Genomic DNA, 23,124 nt, shown 5'->3' with positions numbered 1-23,124 from the left:
AAGAGTTAAGATTCAGTTACCAGAATAATGAAATGACAAATAGTGACAGTAGCATTTAAAAAAAAAAAAAAAAAAAAGAGTTCTATTCTACCACTAAGCTCTAGGTATCTTACTTGCAGCAGCAGATGCATTCACACACCTGCTGAACAACATAAAAGGAAACAGTTCTAAGTCTAAAACAAGACAAAAGCCCATGCCGAAACAAACAACGATTAGAAGAAGCTGCAGTGAATCAATCTCTGCTCAGTTCTGTTCCAAAATATACACAGCACTCATGCAGTGAACCACTCCTACACTGGGGCGCCAGGCATGAATTCCAGTCCTGTTTTCCCAACTGTTTCCTATTTGGCTTACCCTGCCCTCTAGGCACTTACTTGGAGAAGAGCCGGGAAACACCTTCTGAGTGGCAATAAACTGTGTGGAAGAGCCATGAGAAGGAGAGGCAGAGTATAGCTCCCAAGAAGAACAATCCAACAACCACTTTCTCCTGCACAGGTGCTACAAAGGACATGTTTGGCCGGAACATGTAGAAGATTCCCAGACACAGGAAGAACACACATCCTGACAAACCATAAGGCAGAAAGGTGTCAATTTTGTGCAAAGTTTTTCTTTCAAAGAGCATGGCTTTAACGTGCAGATGTAATAAGCAGAGGAATTGCATGGTAACTGGTAGCACACGTGCAGAATAAACGTCTTCCATACTTCAGTTGCACTTTTCAACCAGGTTTTTGTTTCAGCCCGAAGCATTTCAGACTTGCACAGACTCTGTATACTCTGTATTTTTACTCATTTTGCAAGAATCTGACAACAATAAATTCGTATAAAATTATAAAATCTTGTATAGGAGAGAGTATTGTTCAAAGAGCTTGCCAGCTGAAAACCACTCATACAAGCTGCAACTTCATGTTCCCAAGGTAAAAAAAAATCTTAATATTTACACTCTTGAGAATAATGAATATTTAGTGGTAGTTTATTAATGATCAGGAAATTATTAATTCATGTTGAGTGCCATAATTAAGGACATCCCAATCCAACCTCAGTGGGAGAAAATAAGGAGAAGGACACCAAGCTAATTTAACAGGTCACTATTGGAATGATTACGCTGATCACACCAACTTCTATCATGATCTCAAAGAAAGCAACAAAACTAACCAGCATTAGAGCAAACTGAACATACCTAGAAGATGTGTCCAGATGTTACCAGTCTCTGTGTGTATTCTGAAGATACTCTTGAAACAAGCCCGGAAGGAAGGCATGGGTGGTCTGTGCCCATGCAACAGGTAGTCGTTGTCCTTTAGCCAGTCAGGCAGAACATCATGGGGAATGACTCTCCATCGGCCCTCCCATACCTAGAGTTTAGAAGGTTTTGATTAAGTACAGGAAACTTAACTTCAATAAGGTATGGCAAATGTCCGAAAACCCTTATTAGTGGAAGTGTTAATGTACGGGTGTAATAAATAGAAAAGGGTTTGATGGGATGTCTCTGGGGAAAAAGACACACTCTTGAAATATAATGCTTGAGTCACTCTTCCCTATTCAAAACATTACCATTATGAAGTTTAGCTGCCTCTCCAGAAAAATGAGTGCTTCAATATTTCATTACACAAGAAAGATACTGTACTTTTTGTTTGTTTTACTGCTAATTAAGGGAGAGCATTTAATTCATTTCCATGTTTGTTTATGCAGCATATTTCCACAAATCTTTCCTACTTAACTGAAGGCAACTTGTTCTCTCCAACCAATAAATACCAATAAAAATCCTTTCTACCAACCACAAGACAACCTGACTATAACATCTGCTAGCATTTGGGGGCAGTCTAGTAAAAAGGCTGCTCATCAGCACTACAATAGGCAAGAAAACATGAAGTGGCAAGAGTCCAGTAAGAAGTGTTCAGCCCCCCTATCCAGACTGGAACAAGATTTCCCACACTCCCAGAACAAAGTGACAGATTTGTTAGGCCAACAGATTCATGACTGTCAATGCCATTGGATTTCTTCTTTAAAGAAGCTACTCGTGTAGCTGGTTCCCAATGAAAAAAAAAAAATACATATAGCTGTTCTTAGCATTCTCCAGTGTTGTAAGATACAGGTCGTCTTCAGTTTAGCTTGAGAAGTGCTGCTTCTGAAGCAGAGGGGTATCAAGGAAGTGCTTTATGTACCGGGGTTGTTTCTGCAGCGTTCGTTGCATTTGAAGTCTGCTTAGTAATACACGAGCGAAACTGGAGAATCCTGCAACACTAAGTTTAAAAAGCTACATTCTTATTTCAGTTTCAACATCAGAAGTTTTTAAAATTAATTCTCCTTGCTCCTCCACAAAAGGAAAATTATAATAATCAGAATAACCATCCCAGTTAAAGACCAGAAGCTTAAATATATTTAGCAAGACCAATTAACTTTAGTTAATGAACCAAAGGTTTCAGTCAAGGTAGGAACAAGATTTTACAGAATTCACCTTTCAAACCATCTAAAAAGTAGAAAAGATGCGTTGCAAAAAAGAAAAAAAAAAACCACAGGCAACTCAGGTTCCTCTGTAAAAATAACAAGGAATAGTTCATAAAACAGCAGGAACAAACACACAGAGGGATAGCACACGTCTCACCCAAGAAAAGGGGTCCAAGACTGATACTGCCCACACCCTGTGGCTTAATAATAGAAATCGAGCCAAGGTCAGCAATTACAAAAATCTACAGTGAATTTAGTTAGATTAACTTTTAATACATTCTTGTTTCCTATTTGAGTCAGGGACAAAGCTTGTTCTACAATGTATGCAAAGGGTGTCAGGAAAGCAAAATATCGGTGAGTCTGAAAAAGCCTGAAAAAAAATAAAAATGACCTTGTAAATGAAAGTACCTTAAGAGGAGAAACACCAGAAGCAGAAGGCTTTGATTCTGCTTTGTACACACAAGTGTTTCCCAAAAAAGGCTTCTCAGTTGCTTGATCATCTTTTGAGTCTTTTATAATCCCTACTGTTCCATATTTTACAATTTTATTTACGACAGACTGAGATCCCAAGAAGCTGTAACATTCCTGCTTATAACAAGAGACACCATTCAGGGGATGGTATGTACCTGCTCCTCCTCTTCCTACAGAGATACTCTGTTGTCCATTGGAACTTCCTGAAGAAGGAAATCACTTTGGCAGTTTCCACGTGCTCTTACCTTACACACAAATTCTTCCATTCTCTCCATGGCATGATGGGCTTGTAGAAGAGGTGACATACCCATAAACCCTTCATCTTCTTGAGGTGACTCATCATTGTGGTTATTACCCTCGGAACTCTGGGTTGGAGAGAAAAAAAAGCTTTGTAAGAAGATGAACAGAGAAAGGAGTTGTTGTTCTCCATACAAAACTGTGATTATCTGAGGTGTTGGCAAATAAGCAGTTTTCTATCCTTGTACTGTACTGAGGAAGGAATTCAAAACAACCAGCCAAAAAAATTATTACATTCTCAGATATCTGAGAACAACTCACATGCCTTATTCATTTGGCACATGCTTTCACCAGGTTTGGAAGAAAGCAGTGCTCCTCTTTAAGTTATGCTTCATTAAAGTCCAGAAAGAGAGTCTCAAGCTTGTAGCCTACTCAGCCTACTCTCCTCTAGGGAAGAATTACTACCTATTTTATGATTCAGTGCCACCACATATGCCTTAATGCCACTATAACATATCTGGCATTTTAAAATAATAAAAGCAATACAGGGAAAGAAATCCATTTACCTTGTTATAAGGTTCAATTTTTAGTTTGAATCTGAATATCTATTCTGTTTAAAGGTCGTTTACTCATAGTTGAAAGTTCAAGGCATTCCAAAAATTAGTATGCAACTTCTTTTAGTTGGACAAAAGCACATTAATCAAATAAAAGCAGTAACTGCCACTAAAGTCTTAAGCAAATTTAAGAGAGAAGTATCCATCATCCACATCCCCAGTAGAAGCCAAAAGAATTGGGAAAACAAAAACTACTGAGCCTGGGTATTCAGTTGATACTTGTCACTAATAAATGCATAGGGAAAAGTCAGTAGGTTTGGTAGTTTTCTACCCTGCGCTCACTTGTCACACCATCTCCATGTCACAGTGCACTAGTTTTCCATTTTAGGGGAAGAAAAAGGGGCAGATGGAGAAACAATAAGAGCTTTACATGTTTGTTTACTCACTAAAATGCTCACAGCCCAGAGACTCCATTCAATACTCCAGATTCCAAGATAAACAAGCCTGAGAAAGCTAAAGAAGGGAGAACGAACCTTCTGTATGGCTCAAGCTTGATGTAGGAAGTTGCCTCATCTCATGATCAAGTCAAGAAAAGCCCCACAAGAAAGCCAGGATGATTACTGGCCTCCTCAATAGCACAAGCTACAACACATTCTCCTTCCTTTTCCCATACTGAGATCAATGTTTAGTTATCACTAATTCAGTCTAAAGTGACTGGGAATCTAGCATATAACTTTCTGTAATTTATTCATGAATTAGTACCAGTAACATTCAAGTCAGTGTCCTAGATTTTGAGTAAAGAATGAAGATCTTGCTGTGCAGATCACACATTACAACTCTCCTTTGAGTAAGGCCTTCTTAATTAGTCCCATCAACAAGTAAACTTAACAAGCTACTTAAAAATTTCATTTTTTAAATAAATACAAGGAGTTTTTATAGATTTGAAGAACGTTCACCTTGATTCCCCAACCTTATTTCACTATTGCCTCCCAAGGGAGGAATGACACATTAGTGCTTGTTCATTCACCCAACGTGTGCAGTTGCCACTAGAAGCACTAAAAGTTGCCTTTTTTCAAAGGTCCCCCCCTCTCCCCGACCCCATATCATCCTTACCCCAATTTCATTCATCCACAATACAGTTCTTTGCTATCCAATACACAGTATACACCCTTCGTACACTATGTATGACCTCACATTCATCCACAATAGAACAATTCAACTGACTAAAATCTCACATAACTCATATCACTTGTACGGTCCACTCACCTTCGTTTACCATTCCAGTCTATAGCACCTCTGAACAAGTCTGGACAGCAACTGCTTATTTTATATCAAATGTTTGATACAAGTATTGATTGCCTTCAGGCAAATCTTAGAGCAGCATTAGATATACTCTCACAGCCTCAATTATCCCATTCATTCCAATGAAAAAGGCTTCAGGCAACGTAATTGTAAATAGGTTTAAAATTATTCTAAAATAGGTATGTGTTCTGTTGGTCTAGAAAGTGCTATAATAAAAAAAAATTGTTTCATTCTGACTCAACAAAATTCACAGACATGTTTCCCACACTGTTAGTTTTACTGACCTTCTCTACTAATGGATCTCTCCTGCTAGGCTTCTCAATTTTCAATATTATAAATAATTCACTCAAGGTCTAGAAGAGATGCTCCTTATGAGAGTCTGCACAATGTTGGAAACGATCTTAGAAAAATCTAGGGCTCTTCAGACTAGGGAAGGGAAAGCTCTGAGGAGACCTTATAGCAGCCTTCCAGTAGCTGAAGCGGGCCTGCAGAAAACCTGGGGAGGAAATTTTTATAGGGGCAGGTAGCAACAAGACGAGAGGAAATGGCTTTAAACTGAAAGAGGGTAGACTTCAACGAGTTATCAGGAAGAAATTCTTTACTGTGAGGGTGGTGAAACACTGGCACAGGTTGCCCAGTGAGACTGTGGATGCCCCCTCCCTGGAAGCATTCAAAGCCAGGCTGGATGGGGCTTTGAGCAATCTGGTCTAGAGGGATGTGTCCCTGCCTATAGCAGGGGACTGGAATTAGATGATCTTAAAAGGTCCCTTCCAACCCAAACCATTCAGTGATTCTACAAAACCAAAGAAATCTTGAGGTTCCAAGAATGTGCCTTACAGAAAAGCAAAGCTGGTATTTAAGTAGTACTGCTACACCTTTAACCTACCCTACAATTCTCTCTCCCAGCAGCACATAAGGACCAGCTGGAATGGGGTGATCAAGTTAGTAATCATCAGTTTACAAAAGTGAGTAGACTGAAGGAAAAATGTCCCTTCCCTTACTGAATCAAAGCCCGTATTCATTGCAGTCTGTCCAGTGACTCAAAGCCAAAAAAACGTTCATTTCCCTCTCTCCACATACTCCCATTTCTAAAATGATGGGAAGGCTTAATTTGAACAGACTGTAAAGCTCGAAGAGCACAGTTATTTATGAACTAGTCCAAAATCTTTGCATTTGGCAACGTGCCTACAAACAAATCATTAGTGAGCTTTTTAGTGATAAAAAGGAATTCATATCATATATATATATATATATGCACATACATACAAACACGGTCCAGATTACTGCCAGAAAATGGAATTGATTTTACTATCTCCTTCCTGCCATTAAGCTGCAAAATTAGCATTCAAGGAAAGAATTAAAGCTCAGCTCCTTAGTCCTTTTTCTCCATAAGGAAGAAAAACGAGGTCTGTTCTGGAATATCTGTCTTCTCTCAACTCCTTCACCCCATGTCCTATTAGAAAGAACAGTAAACTGCTTTTTGGAAGCTAGAAATGTATATCTGGAGTTCAACACCAACACCAGTTTTCATCTGGAAATCTGTAGGAGAGTACTAACCTTCAACTCTTTTGATAATGACTGAACAAAAAGCACACCTTTCTTTTCAGAAGGCACATGGTAAAACATCCAGTGTGATAAACTCCTTTGCATCTTAAGATTCCAAGATTTTCTCTTCTTTGGCTGGACATATAAAAAATACAACATAAACAAGCATGCGCTTCAGGACCTGTTCTCCACTATTTCCAAGTTCTGCCACAGAATCACATTCTAAAACTGGAGAAAACAATGGGCAAACAATCCCTCTTGCTTAACACCTTGCAAAAAAAAAAAAAAAAAAAACCACACACACACACACAAAAAAAAACAAAAACAAGAGGCCCAAATGAAACTGTTTTTAGTGCAATACGGTACATCACGAACCACGTACTTCCAGACTGTTTTTGCCTTTGTACTTTCCAGATTACTGGCTAAGAAGATTTCTATTTGACTAACGTTTCAGATGTTCTTGTTTATTCTGCATTGCCTAACTCATTCAACTTCTTTCTTGCAAGAGCGTTCAAGTTTTCAACACAAACTGAAGACTCTGAAGTCTTTAAGGCATTTGGAAATGTTTGATTTTGAAATAAAACCCCCCCTCAATCACTTGAAACAAGCCAGCTTGTTGCAATCGCCAGCTGTCATTCTCCTGCTGTACAGAGGTAGCAATGCCTGGAATCAGTCTTTCATGCAAACCAGAAATCGTGGCTTCTGAATACTTAAGACTCCACACTACACTTAAGCATCTGGACGTTTATGTTTATGGAAATTCATAATTCATAAATTCATAAAGGGCTAAAACTACAGGCAAACAGTACCCAGCGTTACATCAATTATGTAACAGAAGCATAAGTGCATCCTGAGTTGATTAAGTTGTACCAGAGAATAAACTAAATCTGAAGGGACAAATGACAACTGTTAGAAGAAAAAGGTTTCACTGGTTCATCACATGCACTTCATTTTGGGAAGTCTTCCAGCTTCTTTTGTGATAGCAGTGACAGACACGAAGGCAAAAGTGAGAGGTAAGAAACAGACTTGATTATATCACTTTGCTTGGAGTTCTGGTCAACACACATCCAGAGACAGCCCATCTTCAAAACAAGAATTTCAGAGTCTATTTTGGTAAGGATGGAAAAAGCTTAGTGCCAAAACCAAGCCTTAGAATTCAAGCAGATAAGAGCAAGAAACCTCTGAGAGTCTAATTACCCTCATGAAGTTTATCTTAACATTAAATCTTATCATTTTATACCAACAGCAGAGAACTTTTAGAAGAGTTTACATGAAGTACAAGAATCTGTTGTCCGAACACCACCCAAAAATAAAAATGAAAATCACATAGCCAAAGACCTTGCCACAGACAAAACCACAGCAAAACCCGTTCTGGCAAAATCAATATACTTCTTGGCTACTACAGCTCACCCTTCTCATAGAGGGGGTAACAATTTTTATTCTGTCCCCTTTGTATCTGTCAGCAGATCATAGAATCCCTAGAGTTCAAAGGGACTTTTAAAGGCCATCTAGTCCAACTCCCCTGCAACGACCAGGGACACCACAGCTAGATCAGGTTGCCCAGGGACATATCCAGTCTCACCTTGAATCAGATGCCCTATTTGTTGACACACTCCCTATGGGAAAGTCTGCCAGAAGCCAAGCTCCAATAGCAGAAGAATATTCCAGAAACCCCTTACCTGCTTTTGAGAAAGATGAGTTCTGCAGACTGCAAGTAACAAAAGTACAGATTATTGAGATATGTCGTTTCTTAACATCAGTTTAAAGACTTACTGCAAGCTTGACAGTTTGTGTGACTACTACCTCACTAGGTGACAAGCAAGCTCTTTTTCACTTATAGACTACAATTTTGCTAGAAAAATGCTATCTGCTCATGAGAAGGTACAAACTGAAGCAAGTCAGACTTAAATCAACCTTCAAGGCTTATTTTATCAAAAGTGATCCTCTTCTCATCCTCTCAGTCTTTTAGTAAAGTGCTTCTGGCACTTCTCTGACCCTTAGGTTGATCAGCAGATCCAGTGGTGATCTGGCAGAAGTTGCTCAGTTTTGTTAGGCTAGATAACCGAGTTGCTTCATATAACCAAGAGATTGAAGGGGCTCAAATTAGTGCAACAGCAACATCAGGAGTATCGGCTCCCATTTTTACCACGGTCCACTACAGAACACCTTCTGTACATCAGATTTGTGAGCAAATTTCAGTTCAATACATTTCAGCTGGACACCAGATTATTTCCAGTCCCTCATTCTGTACAAAAGGAACATAAGGACTTGGTTTAGCTTTCTATAATCCACATGTAACTAATACCTGCTTCCTCAGGCTGCTGTATTCCCCAGACTCCCAGCAATTTTCAGAATTGCACGTTCAGAAGTACAGTAGTTTTCACTGGTTGCATCCACAGAATTTGATGCAGAAGTACACAGAAGTACACAGAGTTGTAGAGAAGTGCACATTAACCAGCAACACCAATAACTGCAATACACGTCACCTAAACACTTAGAGGGGCACAACTTCCCAGTGTCAGGGTTTCTTTTTGGACACTCACTGCTCAATTACTTGAGGGCCATACAGATACCTACGTAGTATTAAGATCGGGAGCTAATGAAACCCCAAGTGTCAAGGGTGTGTAGTTTCTGATCTCAGTTCGTTGTTGACATGTTGCTGGTGCCTTAAAACTGCTATCACAGGAATCTCCTAAATACGATTCTGTCTGAATGTGTTCTATAGTTCTTGTTGCTTCCTTCAGCCGATGACAGATGTTCCCCTGTTCTGTTCTCTTCTTGACCTGCATCCAGACAGAACTCTGCCTCAATATGAGCACACCATTGTACCATGGGCAAGATAACTCAGAAAAAGCAAATGTCTTGATTAACAGTAAGTCACAGGACACTGTACAACCCGTACTTGTGTACAATTCTCCTCCTAGAACATAGGTTAGAAGACATACATCGCCTCATTCACAATACCGCCGTTATCCACTATATAAAACTGAAGTCACAAAGTCTAGACGTGAACTTGGAGCTCTCTTGCTCTTGTTTATCTTGATCTCATCAGATGAATGATTAATAGTGTTTAACATGACATTCAAGTAATTTAATGTTTCTTGGGGCAACGTGCCAGATTCAGTAACTCGAGAGCATGGAGTATAATGGCCAAGATATGTTGAAGGCTGTAATATAAAAATGCTATTTTTTCCTGACTGCAGTCCTGTAACATTCTTTTCAGTTAACCAGATCCCCTTCTTCAGCAATTCCTGTGTACCCATTCTGTCAACTGACCTTTTACCAGCGTGCGTTTTGCAAGGAGAAAGCAGTGATAGGTGGTACCACTCACTTTCTCCCAAAAGCCTGTTACACATTTTTCAGAATGTCCTTTGGATTATAAGTTATTAACTGGAAAAGCAGGGCACTTCTCCTGGCCTTCTCTTAACTTCTGCACGTACTGGGTTATTTTAAAACAGTTTTGTCATTAAGAGTTCACATTCTCTTAATCTGGAAGGGTTATAAACATGTACATACCAGAGTTTCCAAAAAGGCAAACCAACCCTCTATGCAGGGTGTGCAGAGCTGTTTTTGCTGTCACAGAACCAAAAATGTCTTTCATGAGCTCTGTGCCAAAGACCCTTGCAGCCTATTGGTCAAAATGTTAAGTACTTGAGGGTTCCTGCAGCTTAGTATTTTTCCTTTGTAGGTCACCTTCCTATAAAAGCTACACTCATTTAATACAGCACTTGGAAACAGTTTTACACAACTCGTCATGGGTGACCGCTTGCTGGCACTCATTAAAAACAAGCGCTAACATTTAACACTTGTTTAGCAAACAGTTCTAGGACAAAAATCATGTTGGCTTCAAGCACGCTCTTATTAGAACGAGCTCCCTCATTAAACGTCTTCAGATGACTAGGGCTCATTAAACCTAGGCGTAATAGCAACTACTGATTTTCTGTCAGTGCTCTGTACAATGGACCAAGGACCTCAGTGCCCACGCATTCTTACCAGTGCACTTTCAGAAAAGCCAGCAAAAAAACTCATCTGCTGCAGAGAGTTCTCACGTGCCATTTTCTGCCCCTTTACCACTACCAACCCAGGCAGCAGAAAAGAGAGAGAAAAAAAATCCCAGTGGGCTTATGGAAAAAGAGTGCTCAGGAAAAAGAACTGCTGGAAGCACATTGCTGAACTTATCAGAAGAGCAAAGTCAAGCAATTTAAAGCAGTTGGCAGAAGATGCAGGCTAACTCATCAGTACAACACTATTTTCTCCATATTGCTCTGACGGGTTGCTGCATCCCTCATTACTGCCCAAGTCAGCCAAATAAGATCTCCATGAGAACTAAGGCAAAAGCTGTGGAATATAACCTTTGTCCAGGAAAAGAGATGTACCAGTAAGCTACAAACAAAACCGCTCCCTCCCTCGCCTTGTTGCAACACCCAACACAGCAAGCAACGGCCACAAACCTAGCAGACGGGCAGCAAGCCCAGCAGAGCACTAGTGCTTCCCCTCACAAAGTGCTAAGGCTCTCCAGACTGAAAGGAGACAGCTCGATAATTCATACAGAAGCTTTCTGGGAGAAGAGGCAGCCACGCAGACATGGCAGTTCCCCACGTTACCAGCCTTCTTGACAGAAGACTGTCTACTACTGGTTGACTAGGTTAACAGTATTTTTTTTTCCCCAGCAGACATTCATGCCCTTAAAGCCTGTTAACATCCAGACACATTAGTAACTGTCAGTGAAGGATGCATCAGCCAATTCCAACCAGTGTAGCCCGGAAACCAGAGATGCATCAGATGTCTTCAGACTGCTTGAACTGGAACACTTGCAGATACTCTGTATATCCAAGAGTGTTTTGCAGGGACCGATACTAGATTCACGTACTTGCTTCACTGACTGGCATCTGAGTAAGATATGCATTACTTCCAGTGCTTAGAACAGCAACTGAAGGAGAAATTCAGATGCTAAGATCTCTGACCTGAAGTAAAACACCAAGTTGTCTGCTTCCAAAAAAGTAACATGCTTTCCCAAGAGCTGAAAAAAAATGGAGGGATGCAAGAGGTCAAAGAAATCTATAGAAGGACAGATTTTGAACATAACATGCTTTAAAACAAACGTGTTTTGGTGGGATCTTGAATTCTATTATGCCAAGCCACTCCCATACGCTCAGATGACAATCTCTAACAATAAAACCAGGAGTACAATGCAGAAGACAAGAAAATGCAGAAGCAGTTGCCAAGTTCTTAATAATAACTCCAAGAACCAATGGGAAAATGGAAATCAAACAGATCAAGAAACTTGCAAAGAAAAAAAAAGAAGTTCATGCAGTCAGAATGTAAGAATATCAGTTCTAAAAAGGACTACTCTTAAAACCCCAATGCATAGCGTTGGCTAGCAAGACTTCCTGAGACTTTTCCCACTCAGCATCCATCATAAAGACAAATTAAAAATTCCATGAATTTACACTCAAACTGCTGTTGCTACTGAAACTATTTTTGTGGTCTACTTTTGTAGATAACACATGGCCACTTCTTGAACTGCAAAGACTCTGAGCAAGTTCTAGAATTCAAGATAAATGCTTCAAGTTATTTCCTCACGTTCCAATTACTTTACGACTTTTATACTAGGAAACTGTGTTATCCCCTTCTGTCTCTCTCCTTCACATCACTTTGGTACTTATACCTTGGAAAGTCTCTTGTAGCTACATGCAGGTACCATTAAATTTGCCACAGGAGTTCCATGAAGGAAGTGAGTTCCACTTGAAGTCAAAACACGCGCTCCCTGAGAAGCAATCCCGACGAGTATTTGCCCAGGCTTCTTCTGCCCATTTAGATGATTTGAGAGATATGTGGAACTCCTCCCAGAGCCTTACTAATGGCTACCAAACATTCAGAGCAATATGTCCCCACTTCACAGACGCATCTCAGCGCCACCCAGTGCAACCAAGCAACGGCTCAACTGTATGAAAGGAAGCATCAGCCAGGAATATAAAAGCCTCATGGCTGGAATAAAGGCAGAGAAGATGGTTTTTCTGTTCACCTCCTATCACTGACGGATTAAAGCTGAGAAAGGAGAAAGTCAAGCACAGATTTTTAGGGTTGCATAAAGAGCTCATTCATCAGGTTACAAAAGTCACTCTCATCTGACTGCACGGGCTTAAGAAAGCCACAGTAAGAGGGATTTCTTCAGGAGCAATCACTGCTGGAATTATGCAGGCAGTTGAGACGTATCAACATATACGCACTCCAGGAAAGAAAAGAATTACGGGATCAAAGACAAAGAGGTTCAACATGTAACGGATATTAGTTTTATGTGATCCATACCTTCTTCTAAGTATCACTATGTAACTGGCAGATGATAGCAGTGGTAGGGGGATACAGCTGTTTTACTATTACTTTAGGGAAGCATGGTGAAGTATTCTGAATAATACCCAACCCAACCTTGTATCTAAGGAAAGGCAATTAAAATAATTGCTAAGGCAAATAACTGGTACCTCTTGTGGGCTCAGACAGTCTCCTCCTATGTAGGAAGTGACCATGCAAACAGGCAGAGGAAAGGGATTCTTGTAGAGGAGAGCCTGAGGCAGATTTATTATAAATAACAAAGCTGCAGTGAGATAACTAGGCTAATAAGATCAACAGTTAGCACGCAGGCAAAAGAGAAACAACGTAGTTTCATAACAGGACAGAACAATAAGTCAACTCTTACGCCCAGTAAATTTTAGGGTAATAGTGTAGCTGTTAGAATACGCCTGTCTTGTAAAACATTACTCATAATAGATCAATTTAAAAGCATAGGAAAATACAGTGGATGTTCTTAGGCATGTACACCCTCCCTATACAGCTCTCATCCACTCTTTACCAGCATAGGATTTACTAGATTTTTACAACTACACTGAAGCAGAAAGTATTTGGCCAATAAAATACTCATACTGTGGGCATCACTTGAATCCTTTTATAAAGTTTGTTTAGCTTGTGTGCCTGGGCATTATTGCCATCTGCAGAAGAGCAGTAACCTTACTGCACTGTTATCTAAACAAAACCAAAGGAAAAACATCCATTTGAACTTACTAATAAGCCACATCTACAGAGAGTATCACACAGCCAGTAGAGCAAAAAACTAAATTCTAGTTTGCATGTCAGTGTATCCAAATAACAGCTGTACTGAGGCTTATACACAACATAGGAAGACATAGAGCATGGTCTTTTTTCAGATTGTTTAGAACACTGCAGTACACCACATAACAAAAGACAATTCAGCAAGCTAACACTGCAGTGTTTCACAGCAGAGTGCTGATGCTTCATCTGAAACATCAAGCATTCAATCTTTTAAGAAAAAAACCTCAGATTTCCTGTTTTTAAAACTGTGATATCACAAAATAGAAATAAAACTTTGGGCTGAAGGAAAAAAAGATGAGAGTATCTGAGGCCACATTTTGCAAAGAAAGTTTTGCAGTCCGAGAAGGAACTGGTCTAAGTGGCAAAAAAGAAAACAAAACCAACAACATTCTGTGGCAGCATTTTAGGAGATTGGAAAGAAGGCAGGCAACAAACAAAAACACCTAAATACTCATAGTAAACCACAATTCAAGCAGCATATACTTTTGTCATAAGAGCAAAAGCATGCTAAGAATGCCTGAAAAAGGTAAAGAGTAAATCAGTTTTGTTTTGTTTTTTTTTTAATTTGAAAGAAAACTGAATATATACTCATCAAAATACTCTATACATGCTTTATATTTCACTAAGCAAACATATAGAATGAATTACCATAATCAGTTCTGGCCTTTTACTTTTCTTTGCTCCATCTTCAAATAACTCACATTATTCAATCAGAAAGTCAAGACAAGAATGAATACAACCTTACAGAATTTGACACCAAACACAGAGTCAGAGAAATTATCTGTTCCAAATATCTGTTAGTGTAATTCTACTTACTTTTTTCCTATCCTAAGCAAATTCAGCCATTGGCTAACACACGTATAAAGTTTTATACATATTTTATGACTTTCCACATAATACAAAGAAAATGACTGCATTTATTTGCTTTTATTGTGATTCTGAGAACAGCTTCCAGAAGTTATTGCACCATATAATCATTGACATGGCTTCTCGATCATCAGTATTTGTTCTGACTGATTTTAATTACAAGGATATCTTAAGCTAAATGCAGTAAGTGCTCACAGTAATAAAGTTAAGACAGACTAATACAAGCTACCACGTCATCCAAATCATTATTGTGGTCCATACACACAACCAAAACCTGTGGTAAATGCAATTACAGCAATAGCTCATCCCTTCTCCATTAAGGGCTTTGTTATGTAGTATCAGCATCTTTTTGCTACTGTCTTAAAAAAAAAAATGTACAGCTGCCATAACTAAACTGATACAGTACAGTGGTAAAATCATTATAAATTTAATAGTGAGCCTAAGATGAATGTTCCTTCTGCTTAACTGTCCTGATATTCAGCTGCGTATATCCTGAGAGAAGCACTAATTACAGTTCTGAAACTCTCTAACCAGAAGGTACTTTTGCCCAGTGCTTGGACATTACCTTTGTACAACACTTAATTAAGCTGTGCAATGCCTTTCTACAGGATGTTGTGGCTGCTAAATTCTGCAAAGACTCATATGCCAAGAATTCAAAACTGTTGCCACTATCTCAGGAAATGTGCAAACCACCAACTGCTAAAAGCTAGCATAGTAACACAGTTCCTCATCCTTATATTCTTCCTTAAAAGTCTACTACTGCTGACAGCATATTGAGTACTGCAGAGTTTCGGTCTAACCCAGACAGCTGTTTTTCCAGTAAGAATGTTTTCAAGCACTTTTCTGTACTAATATCCAAGATGACAGCAATTAGCCAAGGTTCAGATTATATAAAGCTAGAGTAAATGTTTCTTCTCCTTTTATTTGTAACTGTCAGTTGCAGAACAGAAGTCTTTTGACCTGAGCAACATCTCAGCAGGGAACAAACTATTTCAAGCCCTATTCTTTAAGGTGAGAATACAAAAACAAAGCTGCTAAACTTACACTTACCACAGAATCATAAAGTGTCTTGTGTCAGAAGGGACCTTGAAGACCACCTTCTAGCTTCAACACCCCTGCTATGGGCAGGGCTGCAACCCAGCAACTCAGGCTGCCCAGAGCTCCATCCAATCTGGCTCCAAGCACCTCCAGGGATGAGGCACCCAGAGCTTCTCTGGACAGCCTGGGCCAGGGTCTTACCACCTTCTGAGTAAATAATTTTCTCCTAGTATCTAACCTAAATTTTCCCCTCTTTTAGTTTTAAACTGCTCCTCCTTGTCCTGTCACTAATGCCCAGTCTTAATTAGGGGAAGACATACGAGAAACAGCTGAGGTCTCTTGGTTGGTTCAGCCCAGAGAAAAGGAGACAGAAAAGAGGCCTCATCATAGCCTATAGCTTCCTCAGAAGAGGAGTGGAGGGGCAGGAGCTGATCTCTGGTCTCTAGTAACACCAAAAGAACTGGCACGGATCTGTATCAGGGGAGGGCCAGGCTGGATATCAGGAAAAGGCTCTTCAGGCAGTGGAACAGGGTCCCTAGGACAGTGGGCATGGCATTGAGCTCATTGGAGTTCAAGAAGCATCTGGACAATGCTCTCAGTCACGTGGTCTGATTTTTGAGTGGTTCCGTGTGGAAACAGGAGCTGGATTCAGTGATCCTTACAAATTCCTTCCAAGTTGGGATATTCTATGATTCTATGAAGCCCTCATACATTCAGCTGAGTATTTCTGGTATCTTCCTGGTTTTATTACAATTATTTAACAGGCATAACATGGTTGCAGAACCTCAGTTCATAGGTTTGGAACTTATTTCAACCAGCAAACGAAGCATTTGCATAAAAACTTATTTATCTCAGCCTCTCTAACAGATAATCATATAACTTACATTTTCCTGATTAGAAGACAGAAGTGGCTCCACTAAAAGAAGCCTCTGCTCAGAGCTGTCCTCTTCAAAGGCTGTCTGTGTCGTTGCAGAGTCAGACATGTGTCCTTTTCTGAGCCGTAGACCTGGCTCTGGAGAACCAGCATTATCGAGTTCCGTTAGTTCATTCATGAGATGCTGGGAGCCTTCTCAAATATTCTGCTTCCTCTTGATCTGGTTTGGCTGATTATGCGTTGGCTCTGAAAGACAGAATTTGTATAAATAAACTGAAGTTAAAATGAATAGCGTAAGAATTGGCTGGAAGAAGAATATGCCTAAAAGCTGCTAGACAGCTATGATGATTACTTTCACACATTCCACATATTCATCTCTATATAGTTTTACACTGCTGGACTTCTTGAATTCTTATCTTGTGACCATTAATGCTTGTATTCTAACACAAGTTAAGCACATCTTTGAAAGATGACAGAAAATGCATCTCAGAAATTCACAGTACATTTACAGAAGCACAACTGTGCTCTGACAAATCTTTTTTATTTGTACAAAGTAGAAATGCTGAGCTGTTGATATTAGTCATAATTAAAGTACCTGTCACATGCATTCTAAAACTATCAGTTTTGTGGGTATGAGACTCATTTCAAATTGCCTGAGCTCCACTAACACTAAATCATTAAGCACTGATACAGCTGCATGGATGGCAGCAAGCACACAGAGCACCAGCAGCAGCTAGCTCCAGGCAAAGTGAAAGTGGGATAGTAGTACACACAGCAATCATGTTGTTACCATCACTTAAGTTAGCATGTTCACAATGATTACTAGCAATGGGTTTGTACTATAACTTACAAAAGGAGCTAGACTAAACAGCTTTATGCCATTCATTCCATCCTAACAACTGAAAATTGGTAATTACCATAGAATACCATAAGCCAAGCTATCCACACAGAAAAGTAACTGTATTTTACACTTACAACAATGCAAAGAGGATGCGGGGCAAATTTAACTCAAGATGCCAAAGATTAAATGTCCAAGTGCTACTTGATGATAGCTTGTTAATGAGCTTTTTATCCAAGAGTACTATTGGTTACCTATTTATCTCATACACCAGTACCCACCCAGTAGTCACTGGGACAGTAAGCTGAGAGATACCCTTCTGGCACCACTTGTCTCAGGAGGCACAAAATCAGGGCGTTCTGAGCTCTGAGTGCCACGAACCAAAAGAACGACTTATGCTCAACTGACACTGCAGAGTCCCTCTGAATGAGAACCCACTGGTCTCATACCAATAATCGCTTGGGCTGATTCTGTTCCTGCAGCATTTAAGTACTTAGATGTGACTAACGAGTAACATTAAGATAACCCATCTAACAAGTCTTAACTTGCCAGAGTGCATAATTAGACTGGAATTTTAGAACCCAATAAAAGATCCCTAATTTTGTCATAATGTAAGAGGGCAAATTAAAAATGTATGATGAGGGTTTGATATTGGTGGTCTCGCAATAAAATATCACCTCCAAAAGGCCAACAAATAAAGTAACCCCTTCCTCTAAGGGATTAATCTCATTTATATATGATCACTGCAAGATAATTCTCAGCTCCATCAAATGTGCTATAGTTAATTTTGCTGTAGCAGTTTGTAACGTTATCTCCCCTCTGCTGTCCGGAGGTCTCCAGGGAAAAGAGCTGCTAAGGAGCAGGTACCAGACTGAGGAGCCTGTGCACACCTCGGCTGTCAGTGCCTTCATCAGCCAGGAAGGTACAATTACAGCACAACAGCAGAGCAGATGGCATGCGCACCTTTCTGTTAGCCTGCCACTACAGGATCAGTAACCCCCTATCAGAGAGGTAACACCTCAAATGGCCACATCTGTCTACCAAGTAAACAGCAAGTTTTACTAGTTTGTTTTTTTTTTTTTTCCTTCCACCGGCTTTAAGCAATAGGACTGCTACCTATGTGTACGCTGCGTTGCCTGCTATGTTGCCCAAGAGCATGTCCTTACATCACCCTGCACCTCTGTGACTCTGTGGGAGCAGCTCAAAGACAAAGAGGCACAGTACTGACACAACAGGCTTGACCACATTTGGCCAATGCATTTGTGAAAGGTTCTGCTAATATGAGATGTAAGAACGCCAAGAGACTTCTGAAATCAGGCCTTGAAGATTTACTTAGCCAGCACTCTCTGCCAAGCAATCACTGGGGTTAAAAATAAAAGATGCATTTTACCTCCTGCCAGTCAGATTTGCATTCAGCAGCAGAGGTGAACTTCAAAGCATCATAAAAATAGAATTCATTGTTTCTTGAAATTACAGCAGAACTTCTCAATGGACTGAGATGTTTCCGTGTTGTCCTCCAAGCAGTACTGTTTCAGTGCTGAATATGCCCACTCTTACAGGGTATACAGGGCAAAGTCTAAGTGTGGCCAGTACCATCTAGCCAAAAGATGGCAGCTAAAACAAAGAAGGCTTGTCGTTCCATGCTGTCCCTAAGAGGAAGGAGCTCATGAAAACAAACACCAGAAAGCTGTAGGACACTCGGGGGTGTTGAAAGAGGTCATTTTGCATTTGAAATTACAAATCCCAAATTTTACGCCTTAATTTGTTTTTGCAGCATGCAACAACCAAAGCACTCATTAAAGATTGGTTTCTATTTAAAAAGGAAGTTGCCACATACAACTAGAACTACTTAATAATTGCACATATAACAAGCGTAATATCCACGTCTAGATCCATTAGTTCCTGCTGTGTTTAAGATCAGCTGAGAAGAGAATCTACAGAATTTGGTATATTTTAACGTACAAAAATTTAAAAGGCTGTGTCAGTTGTTAGAAAGGACGTAAGACTTTAATATTATCTTAAGTTCTAGAAGCAAAACCAGCACTCTGTCAATCTGTTGACTCAACACGCAGCTGCCACCACAAGCTGCAATAGCCCAAGTGCTCCTGTCTCCCAGCTGCTCCCTCCATCCCAGTTCAGAAGAGGTCAGCCTCACAGCAAAGGGCAGTCAGCACTACTTTAGGGCTGGAGACAAATTTATCTTCCTGAGAACAAATTCAGAAGGCAGAACTATTTTTCAGCACATCACAGAAATTGTGCAACAGCAGAGGAGTCAACGTCCACAGTTACTGAGCATATGTAGGACACCAAATATCCCCCAGGTGTCATCCTTTAGATGACAAGGCAAGAGTAGTTACACAAGCCTAAGCACCACAAGATGATGATGCTGTCCTTTGTAAGATCTTCCTGGATATTCTCAAGAGAAAAGACTGCAACAGCTTAGTAACCTTCCCCAGTAAGTCATACAGACCTCCTAAGCTTTCACAACTTGCCCAGCACAAGGACTGGCTTTCTACCTTGAGTTAACAATGTATCCTGGTAGGAAAGCAAAGAAAGCACTCGAAGGGTAATGCTTACAGACAACTTGAGAGATTTGTAACTCCTTTCTTTGTGATAGAACAGACCCCAGATGGTCACATTACTTCCCACCACCAAGGCAAAGCAATCTCTCTAGCACTCAGCCCTTTCCAGCACGTCCCTCCTATAAGCAGCACAACAATCCCGTAAGACCCATTTCATTCTGTTCACAATTTGAAAGAAGAATGAAAGTGTCACCTCTCTCCACTACTCTCGTTTATCAACAGCCTGATACAAACATTCTGGCTGTTTTGCCAGTGGACAGGATCAGCACAAAGGCCACAGACATTAAGTTAAAGAAGTGAGTTTCTCTTAAGTTTAAAGCAATGAGGTAATAAGTGAAATGATACAGCAAGAATAATACCGAACAAGGCAACATGCCTAACTGTTACTATGTGAGGATAGCAATTGTGATTAAGAAAGAGACATCACCAACTGCCCTTACACTTGACCATCATCTGGATCAGCAGTCACTGGGGAGCCCCGGCTGCAGTGAGGATTTGGAGAGCCTTTCCCAGCAACTGGGAGGTCCTACGCAGTGTGTCCACGCATACACGAGGTCTCCAACTTCGTTACAAGAGGGTCTAGCTTTTATATTGTTGAATAAGCAAGTTTATGTGACAATTAGATGGAAATATTTAGTTTCATTCTCCCTTTGGGTTCCACCTCAAGCGTGGCCAGGGCTCAAGGAGGAACCAAGGAAATCTGTATCCTTGTAGGTCTTGACACTATGCTTTAAACAAGGAAAGGTTAATACACAACGCTTTATTTAAGCTATATCTCTTGCTAATAAGATGTGTTGTTCAAGATACATATTTTGCTAATGACCATACATATTTCACTAATGATCAGATACTGATGATATATAACGCTGGGTCGTGAGACTCATCTAGACGTCAACTTTGGTTCGATGCCTGCAGTTCAGGCCTTAGTGCTTCATCTGTTTAGAAAAACAAGGGCATGCTCTATGTTTTTTCCTTGCTCATCCTCCTCAAACTATCCCTCAGACTTGTATGAGCAATATTTAATGAGCAATAGAGGGCTAACCTTCTTAATATTAGTTTATTATTCCCAACAGAGCTTAGTTATCAAAAGAACAAAAGGTCATGAAAATTTCAGGCTAACATCATTTCTCACAACATTCATTAATGTATAAAGAAGGGCTTGAAAAGCCTCCTTAGAGATACATATTTCAACCTGCAAACTTCTGCTAGAGAGGTCATGCGTAAGCAGTCCCTCCCCAAAGACAGAGTAACAACAGCACTATTCAGTAATATCATATAACAAATTATATCAGGTGATGCCGGCATCACCCTTTTGCCCAAATCAGACATCACATTCCCTTGTTCCCTAGAGCCAGTACAGGTCCTCAATCGAGTTTATCACTTGAGAGATGCTGGCAGGTTGTTTTGGGTTGGGCTTTTTTGGTTAATTTTATTTTGCTGTTCTTTTTGTGGTGGTGGGTTGACGATTCTTCAGCTTTCTGCCTGTGCAGCATCCTGCTTTGTTTACTGGGAAAACAAGACCAGCACAAGTGCCCACACAGACAAGAAATGGGAGCATACACATTGGGCAAGGGGGAAAGGAAGAGGAAGTCATGTGAAACGCTGCATCACATGGATTAGACTGCTGTTGAGCTTCACCTGTGGACGTGGCCCTGCTAATCCATGCTTGGTGACTTATTAATTAGATGGGGTATCCGCTGATTGGCTGCATTTTGTTGCACATAGAGCAGTGCAGAAGAGATACACGGTCCATACATTTCAAACCTCCAAGCTGAAAGATCACAGCTGGAAAGTTAACAAAACAATAATATCAAAAGATCCAAAAGCATAGCCTGAAATAAGAGATTCTCACCCCCTCTTCAAAAAAGTAAATTAGCTTTTTGGTGACAGAGCCATGCCTTTTTCAATTAAGGAGTTAAGGACTTGCAGTCTACCAAGTATCCTCCTGAACTACGCTCTAAAATAACACAAACAAGGGGGGCTACAAACGGAGGAAGGAAGAAGATCATAGAAAACCTTGTTTTCTTAATGTACCCTGAAGGAAACTTATGAATTAGGCTATAAAAATTCTTTTTTTTGGGGGGGGGGGGGGAGAAGGGGGCCATCGTTAAAAAAGAAGGAACAGTGAGGAAGCAATGCAGCACCTCTCCTCTTAGATGCAATTTCCCTAGACAAAGAGACACCTACCAAACAAAGATTAGGCTCCCGCCGAGGGTCAGCGGCCAAAAAGCTGTCTTTGTAACTTGTAAACTGTCACCGGACACTTCAGCCTAAGCTATTTCACAGCAGGCTGCAGAGACAAACAATCAGGCACATTCTGATGCGTTTGGATCCAGAGAAAGAGCCAAGAGCCTGCCTACATTAACTGAATGCATCCATTTCACAGGATCCCGTTACATTGTTATAACACTTGTCCAATTTGTAGCGCAAATTGGAGCCCGGTTTTGTAACTAGGTGAAGGCCTTGTGTCACAGGTTGGCCCACCCCCAGCGCCCCACGTCCGGCTCTTACAGACTGGATGGCTGCTGTAAATTAGTTTTACTCTTCGGTAAACCGAAGCCAAGAGAATTGTCACCGAAGACATAAAATGAGGAACAGAAGTTCAAGTTCTTTTCACACCGCATTCCACAAAAAACCACAGCCCAGACCTGGAAAGCTTTAGTTCATTTTTCATTCAACGGCTTGCTTTCTCCAAGTGCAAGATGTCCCATTTTCGTGTCCTTCTTTGATTTTATTTCTACGGCGTCTCACTAACTCGCACCAACTTGCTTCGCAGTTGCCCACAAAAAAGAAAAAATAAAAGATGCAGTTGGTTTTTGTTAGTAACACTTTGGATCGCAGATTGTCTGAAGGTGAGAGACTGAAATCAGACATCACTTTTCATCTTAACCAAGATTTTTAGAATACAGCCTTTGAACTCCTGCCTCAAAGACACCCGATCCACAGAAGAAATGTCGGGAAACTATGAAAACAAAGTCTTTGGAGCAGGCACCAAAATCCATTGCTACACTAGGAAGGCTGAGCTTACATTTCACTCTTCCCCTCTACAGAGAATCTTTCCATGAGAACGTAAATGGCACCAGATCAACAGCAGCTGCGATCCAAAGAGCAAACATTCCTCGCTGCTGGCAGGTACGAGCGCTCTCCTTCCAGCAAATGTGGGATTCCATCTCTAAAAACTGAAATGAGATCCTTTACAGCGCAGGCAAACACTCTAATGCCTGGAGCAATGGTACCAAACCAACTACTTCTGCCTTGCTGTTAGAAGCA

General features: G+C 40.4%; 1 protein-coding gene across 4 annotated transcripts in view; it reads right to left on the bottom strand.

The window, feature by feature from the left end:
* ADIPOR2 (adiponectin receptor 2) overlaps window positions 1–23,124 on the bottom strand; it is a 42,806-nt gene that overhangs the window by 6,489 nt on the left and 13,193 nt on the right. For 2 of the 4 annotated variants that reach the window (XM_085230020.1, XM_085230030.1), the window contains exons 2-5: window positions 16,445–16,680; window positions 3,159–3,278; window positions 1,178–1,349; window positions 375–561 (exon numbers count right to left, since the gene is read on the bottom strand). In XM_085230020.1, the coding sequence (XP_085086146.1) occupies window positions 375–561; window positions 1,178–1,349; window positions 3,159–3,278; window positions 16,445–16,612 (647 nt within the window). In that variant the 5' untranslated portion in view covers window positions 16,613–16,680. Of the gene's footprint in view, window positions 1–374; window positions 562–1,177; window positions 1,350–2,159; window positions 2,238–3,158; window positions 3,279–6,563; window positions 6,672–16,444; window positions 16,681–23,124 lie in introns of those variants that run through there. The other 2 variants (XM_085230053.1, XM_085230042.1) reach the window with 2 other exon arrangements.

This window comes from Meleagris gallopavo, chromosome 1, assembly GCF_905368555.1.
Source record: "Meleagris gallopavo chromosome 1, MGAL_WU_HG_1.1, whole genome shotgun sequence".
Taxonomy (NCBI): domain Eukaryota; kingdom Metazoa; phylum Chordata; class Aves; order Galliformes; family Phasianidae; genus Meleagris; species Meleagris gallopavo.
Note: the sequence above shows the minus strand (reverse complement) of the source record. Positions and strands in the feature narration are given on the sequence as shown.